General features: G+C 40.3%; 1 protein-coding gene across 4 annotated transcripts in view; it reads left to right on the forward strand.

Moving 5' to 3' along the window:
* Positions 1 to 1,437, forward strand: part of LOC143297914 (cGMP-inhibited 3',5'-cyclic phosphodiesterase 3A-like) — a 35,133-nt gene extending 33,696 nt beyond the window's left edge. For all 4 annotated transcript variants that reach the window (XM_076610476.1, XM_076610474.1, XM_076610473.1 and 1 more), the window contains one exon: positions 915 to 1,437. In XM_076610476.1, the coding sequence (XP_076466591.1) occupies positions 915 to 983 (69 nt within the window). In that variant the 3' untranslated portion in view covers positions 984 to 1,437. The remainder of the gene's footprint in view (positions 1 to 914) is intronic.
* Positions 1,438 to 12,573: the final 11,136 nt, after the last annotated feature.

The following is a 12,573-nucleotide window of genomic DNA, read 5'->3' on the forward strand; positions in this document are numbered from 1 at the left end:
CGGGACACAAGTTGCCTCCTCTGCTGTTCTGATGATCAAAGTCGGACACGACTGACGACCATACATACAATCATTTATAGTATACTCGTCTCCTCGTCTCATCATTATTTTTTCATGCCGGAACAAAGGCTGACGCAGCTGACCCGCCCCGCTCAGGTCAAGTTGCAAGGTCATCATTAAAGGTCAGGGTGGTTTGGGGGTCATTCTGGTAATTGATACCCTATGGTTTTAGAGGGTACTGTGGGGGCTGGAGGGTTTGGTTGGGTGGGGTGGGGGAGTCAGTGGTACGCAGACGAGAACTGAGGAATTCTGTTGTTTATTATGATACGTTGGTCTGCGTATATATATATATATATATATATATATATATATATATATATATATATATATATATATATGTGTGTGTGTGTGTGTGTGTGTGTGTGTGTGTGTGTGTATGTGTGTATATATATATATATATATATATATATATATATATATATATGTGTGTGTGTGTGTGTGTGTGTGTGTTTAAGGTTAAAAGTCCCATGTCTTTTTCGACCATTGGGTTAGTGATTTCATGTTCACAAGTCCCAGCTGCGCCTAGGACTTAAGAAGGGGAGGTCCAGTCCTCTCATTCCGCCGTTTTAACCTTGCCCCAGCCGAAGTCAGGTACCCGTTCACACCTGGGTGGAGTGAGGAACATCGGAGAAAAGTGCCTTCCCTTGAGAAGTCACCACCATACGGAAATGAGGCCTCGAACCCTGATCACTGGTGAACACTGAATCAGAAGACCAACATCTAACAGATTCTGCCACGGTGTCTTTAGAGAAATGATGAATTAATGATGATGATGATGATGATGATGATGATGATGATTGTTATTGTTTATTACTATTATTGTTTATAGAATACGAATTTTCTCTGTGTTGCAGAGCGCTGCAAGCTCTGAAGAAAAGACGAAAGTGGGGCCTATCAAGGAAGAGTCTGTGGAATCTCCGTAAACTGACTATATTTTCCTTTCCAATCAACATTATCACCTATGTCTGCTTTCGGTTTCATTTTCGACGGGCGCTATAGCCGAGTGGTTAAAGCGTTGGACTGTCAATCTGAGGGTCCCGGGTTCGAATCACGGTGACGGCGCCTGGTGGGTAAAGGGTGGAGATTTTTACGATCTCCCAGGTCAACATATGTGCAGACCTGCTAGTGCCTGAACCCCCTTCGTGTGTATATGCAAGCAGAAGATCAAATACGCACGTTAAAGATCCTGTAATCCATGTCAGTGTTCGGTGGGTTATGGAAACAAGAACATACCCAGCATGCACACCCCCGAAAACGGAGTATGGCTGCCTACATGGCGGGGTAAAAACGGTCATACACGTAAAAGCCCACTCGTGTGCATACGAGTGAACCCAGAAGAAGAAGGTTTCATTTTCATTATCAGACAAGGGGTCTCAAAACGTGTGGGTTGATACAAAACACGCTACATCACATCTGCTGGAAAAAACAACAACAAAAAAACAAAAACAAAACAAAACAAACAAAAAAACAGGGTGAGGGGAATGGCAGGGAGACGCGGGGGGTGGTTGTGGAGGGGTGGGGGGTGTAGGGGGAAGCAGATACCTGACCCAGTCTGCACATAAACACACACAGCTCTGGTCAGGACCTTGAGAAACTACCAACCAAAGTTGTGCCGGTATAAACTGAACATTAACCGAAAATGAGAATCAGTGTCTGGTTTATCTTGGAAAGGAAGGAGAAGGGTTTGGAAAAAAAGAAGAAGAAGAAAAAAAGAAGAAGAATCGAAGGAAGAGAGAAAGAAAGAAACGTTTTTGAATGATCCGCGCCTCAAAGTCGACGTGTTAATAATGATGTATTTGATTTTCAACCATCTGCAGAGGAATGCCTGAGAAGAATCCCCTTTTTGCTTTGTCCACACAGCTCATCGATATTCATCATGTCACAGACGACGATAAACGATTTAATGTTGAAGATAAGGGTCCACAGAGAATAGTTTAGTTTTTTTTGTGTTTTGTTTTCACCCGGTGATTATGAATCCAGCGAAAGAACGGTACATCAGATATACAAATCTAGGGGTGACATATATACAGCTTGATCTTCGCAAAGCGAAAAATTATTCAGACCCCCCCCCCTCCCCCCAAGATAATATGGATGACGTCAAAGGAAGAAGACTACATGGATGACGTCAAAGGAAGATGACTGTATGGATAACGTCAAAGGAAGAATTGAGAGTTTTCACTCCATAGGCCTACCGAAAAACCACACAGAGTGATGTGATCAAAGTGATATGCACGTGGTCTGTTGAAACCATGCAGCTAGATACTTATTGCTAAATACTGTCGTGTGTAATAACAAGATGATGAGTGGGCACACATGTACCGTGTTTACTTCAATTTAAAAAAAAAAAAGAAAAAAAAAAAGATGTCTGCGCATACATTATGGTGTGTGTGTGTGTGTGTGTGCGTGTGCGTGCGCGCGCACATTTTACCATCACTCACATATAAAAGAGCCCCACCCCCACCCCCACACGCACAATCACATACATTTTATCATCACTCACACACATGTAGATCATGGCCATCGTGAAAGAAATGGCCATCTTTTTACGTCAATATGCATAGATACACAGAACACCCTCTCACACACACACACATACGCGCGCGCGATGTTTATCCCTGTTTTGGGCCATGGGCACATCTGGCCGTGTGCATATCGGGCACATCGGGTACCGGGTGCACCAAGCCGTGGGCATATCAGACAGTGGGCATATCCGGTAAGTGGGCACATCAGGTTCTGGGCATATTGGGTAATGGGTATACCGGGTAGCAGGCACACCCAGGCCGTGGAAATATCGGGTGGTTGGCTAATCGGGCTGACCCAGTGTGAAAGCCAACTCACGGAAATGAGTGAGTTGTGGCCCACAAGTGCTGAGGAACGAGAAAACAGAAAAGAAGAATGAAACAAATTCTTTATAAATCAGACAGAAGTAGTGCTCTTGATATGAAGACAGACAGAGAGACTGACATATTTTATTGTCCATTCAGCCTTAAAGCCCTCCAGACAAGCCGGGGCTGGGAGTGGGGGTGGGGCAATTTCAAGCACAATTATAAACAAATGAAATACATTTACTTCACAGTAACACACATGCACAAACACACCCATACACACACAGACACAGACATACAGACACACACACACGCACAGCTACCACACACACACACACACACACACAAAGCAACCACAAGCACACAGAAAATCCATATACAGGAAAATCTTGAATGAGAGAGACAGAGAGAGACAAAGAGAAAATGAGAGAGGGAGGGATAGAATAGAGAAAGAGTCAGAGAATAGAGAGAGCAAAAGTGAGGGAGAGAGACCCAGGGAGAGGAGGAGAGTAAGAGGAAGAGAAACACGCAGACAGAGACAGGTTACACATTATACACATCAAAATCATAACAAATCCATCAGATCTGTTTGTTTAAAACATTTTTTTTTTTTATTGAATTAGGTACATTTATTGTACTCAACAGTGAATGCCAGTCATTTATACGCAAATGTTTTTATATAACATAAATAGCATGACAAGCAGCTTCTCACAAGTCCAACAGTGTACAGCACAACACGGAGATTTATGACAGCACAAACTGTGTAACATTCAGTTAAATATTTCATCCTGCAGCTTTGATTTTATGCTGTTGCTTTACTCCAAGAGAAGAATTCAAATGCAGTATGATTCGTATCACATGAAAGCAAACCTGAACTAAACATGACACTGTGGGACTTAACATTGCAAACACAATTTATATCCAACACCAGAAGCTCTCTCTCTCTCTCTCTCTCTCTCTCTCTATATATATATATATATATATATATATATCATTCACGGAAAGCTAGTCACAAAAATAAATCCTTGATGCACAAGGTAAATGATCAGAAAAAAAACCCCAAAAAACACTGTGATTTGATTTAGGATGCAGTGTCTGGTGGCATAACAAATGAAAAACAAACAGTATGATTATTTGCTGCTTGGAATTTAAAATAACAAACAATAGAAAGAGATCTAGAGGCCCACCTTGCCATCGATGGAATGTATTGTTGTTAAACGATGCTCCGTCACAAACACACAATATACTCGTGTCATATAAAATGCCTGTCACACCTCTTTAAAATGAATTTGAATAAAGCACAGTTCATTATAACAAGGATCTACATGACGCAATCAAGGAAAACTGCAAGGCTGTAAACACGATCTAAAATATCAACATCCTCCCAAAATTAAACAAGATCATACATGAAGCATAACTGGATATCATATTCTGACTTTAGTTTTTGGCGAGAAGTAACGTTAATTGTCCACAACAGTTTGCTCAACGCACACTACAGTTCGGCAAGCTGACATTTAACAATGATGGATGATATTTATTCAATGATTGATGACACACAAGCATGTTATTCAAAACGTGGCACCCCAGATCTTAAAGGAGTCTACACACATGTGCATCCGCACACACACACACACACACACACACACACACACACACAGAGGCCAATCTATTTTATAAGTATCAGGCCAATCTATATTTTAAAGTATTTAAAAAATGCACATTTTGAAAAAAAGAAAAGACCCCCCCCCCCCCCACTCGCCCCCTCCCACCACACATATTCAGTGGAAGTGTAGAAGGCAACAAACATAAACATGTACATGGATGTGCGCGCGCACACACACACACACACACACACTGTTCCCACCCACTCCCACAAGTATTTACTGTGCGTACAACAGAAAATGTGCAACAATCAACCACATTATTACTGGCACAGCTGAACACTCTTAAGAAAGTGAATAGTGCACACACAGTTAGGCCCTGACCTCCAGTGGTCATTCTGCATGCCTTCGTGTATGTAATGTAGCTCTCCGCCAGTTAAAGGTTATATATAGCCACGTCCACATGGAGCCCAACCATTTGCTGACAGCAGCTGGCTGAGAATTGTACACATCATTTTGCGCTTTATCGCCATGCATACTGGTGGAAAGCGTTCACACTAGCCACCAGCCGTCTCAAACGAGTTGCTTGATTTGGGGTGTGGCACACAGATGAGACAGATCCAAGGGATGGAACTCTTAAATGATACCAAAACATGAATCCCAAATAATATTTGTTTTTCTCGTCTGGAGAAAGCCGTAGCTGACAGCAAATGGCTGTGTCTGACTGAAATGTGTTGCTGTGTCACGCTGATGGTAACTGGCTGGGCGTAATGTCAATGTAGCCTTCAGGTCACACAGCCTTCCAAGGCCACAGAGGCGGTGAATTCATATCCACTGTGTCTAGGGCTCGGCATAGGAAGGCGGGGCCCAATCCTCTCCTTCCACCATTTTAACTCTCCTCAACAGAACTCAGGTACCCATTCACACCTGGGTGGAGTGAGGAAAATCGGAGTAAAGTGCCTTTCCCAAGGACACAGCACCATGCTGAAACGGGGCTTTGAACCCTGACCACTAGTGATCAGAAGGACACCACCTTACCGATACTGGGGCCACGGCGCCTCCATCAGTAGCACTATCACAAAAACAATGCACTGACTGGGCATCCTAAAACAGTGCAGAAACAATGGTGCCCACTTTTTGCAAAATAATTATTACGGGCTGACACTGTGAATAATGCTTGACAAATCATCTGAAAGGTAATTTAGAGCATTTCCTCACTTTCAAAGTGTGTGTGTGGTGGCGAGGGGGGGGGGGGGGGAGAAGGAGGCGGAGCAGGAGGAGATAACCATACCAGAAAATATAAGAAGGAAGATTACTTTTAAACAACAAAATCACTTTAATTTGGGAAAAAAGAGCAAAAAAAGCCTATCACTTTTTGTTTTGTTTTATCGGTGAGAACACATCTGCCAAATGAGCTAAGATTACAACACTACTGGAAAATCATTTACATTGGACAGAATTCCTCGATTTAATTTTTTTTTTTTCAAAGTGAAAATTGCTATGCTTTGAAAATTTATCATATCAATCTGCCATTTGTTTTTGTAACAAAGTTAAAAAAACAAACATGGAAGAAACAATGAAATGATGAATAATTATAAATAAATAAGTAAATAACATATAAATAAATGAATAGTCACATAAATCAATTCTGAAGCCAGATGCACATTTATAGGGAGTTTAACTCACTCAGTACGGCCGGTCCTCTCTTCTCCTCTACACAGACCCCTCGGATGTCCAGTGGGTGTCTGAATGACCCAACCTTTAGCTTCCGTCGTCAGAACTGTGGTATTCTTTGTCAACATTCACCTCTTCAGTATAAGAGCCTTCCGCTTGCAATATTTTGATGATGGTAATTGGGCTGAAACGCTGTTAACGTCGTCTCTTTCGTATGGAGAGAGTTAAAAGATCGTCCCTGATTAGTTTAACATATTTACTGAAATGCACTAGTTTGATATAGTATGGTGGATGACTTCAAAATGGCAGCTTTCTGTGTTCTGATCCGTGTTTGGTGAAATATACTTATCATTTCAAACTCAAATGCATTAGAGTTTGGCACGGTACAGCACATGACACAAAATAATTTTCAATTTAACCATGTTAGTTCAGTGAAGGCCTTACAACAGACAAATGGAAACAGACTGTGTGGACACACATAGATTTACCACCTCTTTTATTGAAAGGCAATTTTACTGTTTCGTGTTGGAAGTTACGACAGCTGGGTAAAATCGGAAAAGCAGAGGCAAAAAATGCAACATGTCTTACAGATCTCTGCACTGTATTCATTTCATGCCTTGAAGGAACAAGTACCTTCCAGTACAGGGAAATAAAATAATGACTGGATGACGGGATGAACAAATGAATTGACGAATACACCAAATATACAAACAAATCAATAAAGAAACACCTAAACACAAGCTAAACATATATGCTTAAAAAAGCAAATGAAAAGAAAAAAAATCAAATTCAAATTAAATGATTACACAAAAGAACACACACACACACACACACACACACACACATATATATATGTGTGTGTGTGTGTGTGTGTGTGTGTGTGTGTGTGTGTGTGTGTGTGTGTGTGCTTATTCTTCACAATACATTAAAATGATAAGCAAACAAGGAACATCTCTTCATTCATTTCAAATACATAGATAAATTAATAACAACAGGTACCACTGAACTTTTTTTTTTATATATATAGTAATGTGTTATTCCCAGAAAAAAAACAACAACAACACACATTCACTACACTTGATGGAAGCAAAAAATAATTATCCCTGATGTCTCATACCCAGCAAAACCTTACATGAGGCTTGACTGGGTTCAAAACTCTGCTATTAGTAAACCACTGACTTGAGAAAACCGATCATTAATTAATTCACACCATGCTACTGCAGTCCACATAAGAAAAAAATTTCTTTTTAAACACACATAAAAAATCTGGTAAACAATATGAAACAAATCTTATCATTAAAATTAAATGAATACAGAAAATAACAATGAGAGACACATGTTTCAAGATTTCTAACAAGATCATCCATTTCCAATCAACCTCTATTTCAAAAGTAAAACACCTGCACACTTCAGAAGTCAAACACTGGCACCACACACACACACACACACACACACACACACACACACACACACACCTTGAATCTCTAGTCATTAAAACTATTTTTTTAAAATTCAAAGCCTAAACTCACATTCACAAAATATAACAAATCAGAATCAAATATAATCACACAAAAAATATTAATGGTACCATTTGGACGGAAAATGCAAGCAATCTGGGTATAATTGTATTTGTAACTACATGGCCACAATTATCCACAGACAATAAAAACAATCTCATTGGTTAAATCAAAATATCTAAAAGTACACTTAAATGAACACCTAACCAGATAAGCATGTTAAGGAGAAAAGCAACTGACTGGAAAGAATACCAAGTGTATTTTCTGGTCAAAAGTCCATATGTAATGACAAAATTCATTCTGTTTTTCCATCTTGCATTATGTTACCTTGTTAACTATTTCACCAACAAAGGGGAAATTTTTCTAAACACAATATCGAATCAACATTTCAAAAAATGCTTGGAACATTGATTCCGATTCTATAAAATCCACAAAACACAAATAACCTTCTTTTTTTTTTCAATTTACTTATTTTTGAAGTATGTTTACAAACAGACAAACAACACTACCACAGCCGATATCTTTTTTCATCACAATACATATGTGGCTACAGAGGCTCAGTACCAATCACGATACCAAATGATCACAGACAATCCCATCACATCATTAACCGAAGTCCTGATTGTTGTGCTAGGCCAGTGCCAACAGCCAGACTAAGTGACAACATGTGTGCTGACTGCACACAAGGGCAAGGTATCTTCTTCTTCTTCTGCGTTCGTGGGCTGCAACTCCCACGTTCACTCGTATGCACACGAGTGGGCTTTTACGTGTATGACCGTTTTTACCCCGCCATGTAGGCAGCCATACTCCCGTTTTCGGGGTGTGTGCATGCTGGGTATGTTCTTGTTTCCATAACCCACCGAACGCTGACATGGATTACAGGATCTTTAACGTGCGTATTTGATCTTCTGCTTGCATATACACACAAAGGGGGTTCAGGCACTAGCAGGTCAGCACATATGTTGACCTGGGAGATCGGAAAAATCTCCACCCTTTACCCACCAGGCGCCGTCACCGTGATTCGAACCTGGGACCCTCAGATTGAGAGTCCAACGCTTTAACCACTCGGCTGTTGCGCCCGTCGGCAAGGTATCGTATTAACTGTCCACAGGTTTGACAATCTGACTCCAAAATGCACTGCGCGGTTTGACTGCACAACTCAAAAGAATCTAAGTAAGTCACAGAGTTTATTGTTCACTGTTGCTTACAGTCCAGCTGATTGCAAAGGGCCATTTCAGGACTGTCAAACCATAGAAATTTCAACTGGTCACATCTATAAAAAAATAAAATAAAATAAAATAAATAAATAAATAAACAAACTAAAATCACCAAGACAAACCCACAAAACATAGTTCACATTATATTAACCATTTAGCTCCTTAGGGCAAATAAAACTAGGTCGTGCCGAGGATGTCAGCCCTCCCGCTTAATTTACCATCCCCAGATTAAAAACAACATAGAAACGGGAAAAAACCCCAAAACAAACACACACAAAAAAACCCCAACAACTTCAGAGCCAAACAAAAAAAAAAACACACACACACAAATTTCATATAGGCAAAAAACACTGCAGAATGGACAGCTTCTGCCCATCCTAGTGTTTACAATTTCACTACTTAGTTGCCAGACCAAAACGGCACAGTCAGTACATCATAGACTGCGGAAAAGAGAAAATAAAAAGTGCCATGGCTTGCTAAAAAAAAAAGAGAAAAAAATGAAAGGGGAATGGACTAGGAAGGCAGGAAAAAGAGACAACAGTGAAGGAAGAAAAAGAGGCTGAAAAAAAAGAGAGAGCAATAGAAAAGAGGAAATCTTTAGCACATAATTTCCAGATGGCAGGGATGCTATTTATACTGAAAGACCCCCATGGGGGATACCACAGAACCTGCAGAACACTGTTACTTGTAGTCAAGCTGACAACATAGGACCATGTCAAGACTGCCCAACTAAGGGAAGAAATCGACCATGTTAAACATAAAAACCCTGTCACATCTGATTAAAAAACAAAAAACAAAAAAAAAAAAAAAAAAAAAAACAAACAACCCCCCCCCCCCCCACACACACACACACCATTTGCAAAACAACACAGTTCATGACGTATCATCTTAACCGAAAAAACAACAACAAACAAACAAAAACAAAAAAAAACAACAAAAAAACAACAACACACACACACACACACAAAAACACCAAAAAAATAAACCACTTCCTAAAGGCAAAGTCCACTGATGAAGGTCTAAAGTTTGACAATCTGATTCCAAATGCACTACACTGCAACACTCGGATCAATCTGAATAATCAAGTCACAGAGGCCTTCAAGCCTGCAGAAACTGAGAGGCCTTGACAGTGCGAGAGCAAAATTATCAAGTATGACTGATCAGTAAACGGCAGTGGCCCTCAGAAAACAGGAATGAAAAACATAATATCTGAAATAACTTTCTTTAAAGTTACAATGCACTAAGTTAATGAAATATCTTATACATGTACATGTTAAACAAAACTGAAAAACAACAAAACCCAGCAAACTCAAGTGTATTTATTTTGTGTGTCTAAAACACTTTTAACAGCAATTTTTAAACTATTCATCTGTTTTAGCAGACATGTCTACTTTATTTGCAGGAGAAGATTTCTGTGTAAATGTATAGATATGTGTGTGAGTGCACACTTTGTGTGTGTGTGTGTGTGTGTGTGTGTGTGTGTGTGCGCGCGCGCGCGCGTGCATGTGCATGTTCATGTGTGTGTGTGTGTGTGTGTGTGTGTGTGTAGGGAGAGTGAGGCTGCAGTTGTGTGGTGTGCATGTGTGTGCATTCACAAGTGTGTGCAGAAGCTGTAAAAAAACAAACAAAAAATGTTTGGACATGCCACTCAAATGCACAATGTTGTTACAGTTGAGTCATGATGACAAAACACCATAGCCATGTGCACACTGTAAGATGACGGTAGTCTTCACCTCCTCTGGCACTGTGCACAATGGAAATCCTGCAGTCTGCACTGTGTGGAAACATGACAGTCACTACAGACACACAGTTCCAGACTGGAAAATCCTCCCTTTGCCATCAGAAGGCTACCCTGCCTTTCCCCTCGACTAGCACTAATACCATCACACAGTCAATTGCTGATATATCACAAATGCATTTAAAAAATACCTTTCAGTTTCCAGTGACCTTCTGACAAAAAAACAACAACAAACATATCACAAATGCATAAAAAAAGAAGAAAAAGGAAATACACTAGTATGAGGCCTGGGCTACAGCAATTGAAAACAAAGCCAATAAATGCTGCATGAATTCAAAGAAACTGGCAATGAAAACTTGCAGACTGAAACACTACAGGGCTTGTTCAACCAGCGGAAAAGATGGCAATGTGTTCTGAGAACTGACTGAACACTACACAGCTGTTCAACCGGCAGATAAACTGGCAACGTGTACCACAGACTGAATGCTACAGAACTGAGACTTTTCAATTCGCAAGACTGGCAATGCAGACTGTAAAAAAACAAAAAGGTTACAGGTATCACAGTTTTTTTTTATGGATGTATGGGCAATTTCATATTCACTGTGTCATAGGCTCTGCACAGGAAGGCAGGGCCTGATTCTCTCCTTCTCCCACTTCAGCTTTCCCTAACCAAAGTCAAGTTCCCATTCGTATATGGAAGGAGTAAGGAAAATCAAAGTAAAGTGCCTTCCAAAGGACGCAGCACCATGCCAAAACAGGGCCTCAAACTCTGATCACTGGGAAACACTCATCAAAAATCTGATGCCTAACCGATTTGGCCATGGAACCTCAACTGCTGAGTGGCTGACTGTCAAATGCTACATACCTTTTCAACCTTTCAATCAGCAAACAAGCTGGCAATGTAGTGGCTGGCTGAAAACTAGTGAATTCTTCTTGAACTGGTCGAGTAAACTGCTGCAGAAATGCTCTTGAGAATGCAAAATACTGTTTGTATATCCTGTGTTTGTATTTCCTGGACAGGAGGAAAACCATTTGCAGAGACCCAGGCTTTGACACACAGCCTACAGACCTGGAGAAATCTGGTGATCCACTCCTCCCTGCAGCACCCAGTGACTGTTCACAGAGTTAGAGGAGGAGAAAAGAAGATTCCCTGTGTCAGGACTGGAAACAGCATTCACAAGTTCTGTCACAAAAAATGATGAAATCCGTTCTTTAATTAACCAAACCAAAACATTTGTTAACAATACAGGACAAAGGGATTAAAATAAATACAGAAAATATGATCAAAATAGAAAATATATGTTGCACGCAATGGTCATGGATTTCTGTGATGGTTCCTGTATCTCATTCCAGGCCCACTTCAGACTGCAAGACGAAAGCATCGAAATATTCTTGCCAGATGTCTGATCAAATTTCATCCTGCTTCTACAAAAACAGAATTTAAAACTGCACGGATATTACTCTTTGATTCCACAGGACAACTCTGACTGTTAACCCTGCACCTTTCCCAGAGTGCTTGTATGAACGTCTTCATCAATACTCCAGCAGTGCAACCCTACATTTAACTGTTCATCAACAACCTCTTTCTTTGATCAGCTTCTCAATCAGCACTATCATTATTACTTTAAAACCAGTTCTTCAATCAGCACTATCAATAACTTTTAAACCAGTTCTTCCATCAGCTTCTTCCAACTGTACTATCAACAGCTTTAAATTCAGTACTATCAACTTTTAAACCAATTCTTCCATCAGCTTCTTCCAACTGTACTATCAACAGCTTTAAATTCAGTACTATCAACTTTTAAACCAGTTCTTCCATCAGCTTCTTCCAACTGTACTATCAACAGCTTTAAATTCAGTACTATCAACTTTCAAACCAGATCTTCCATCAGCTTCTTCCAACTGTACTATCAACAGCTTTAAATTCAGTACTATCAACTT

This window comes from Babylonia areolata, chromosome 23 (genome assembly GCF_041734735.1).
Source record: "Babylonia areolata isolate BAREFJ2019XMU chromosome 23, ASM4173473v1, whole genome shotgun sequence".
Classification (NCBI taxonomy): domain Eukaryota; kingdom Metazoa; phylum Mollusca; class Gastropoda; order Neogastropoda; family Buccinidae; genus Babylonia; species Babylonia areolata.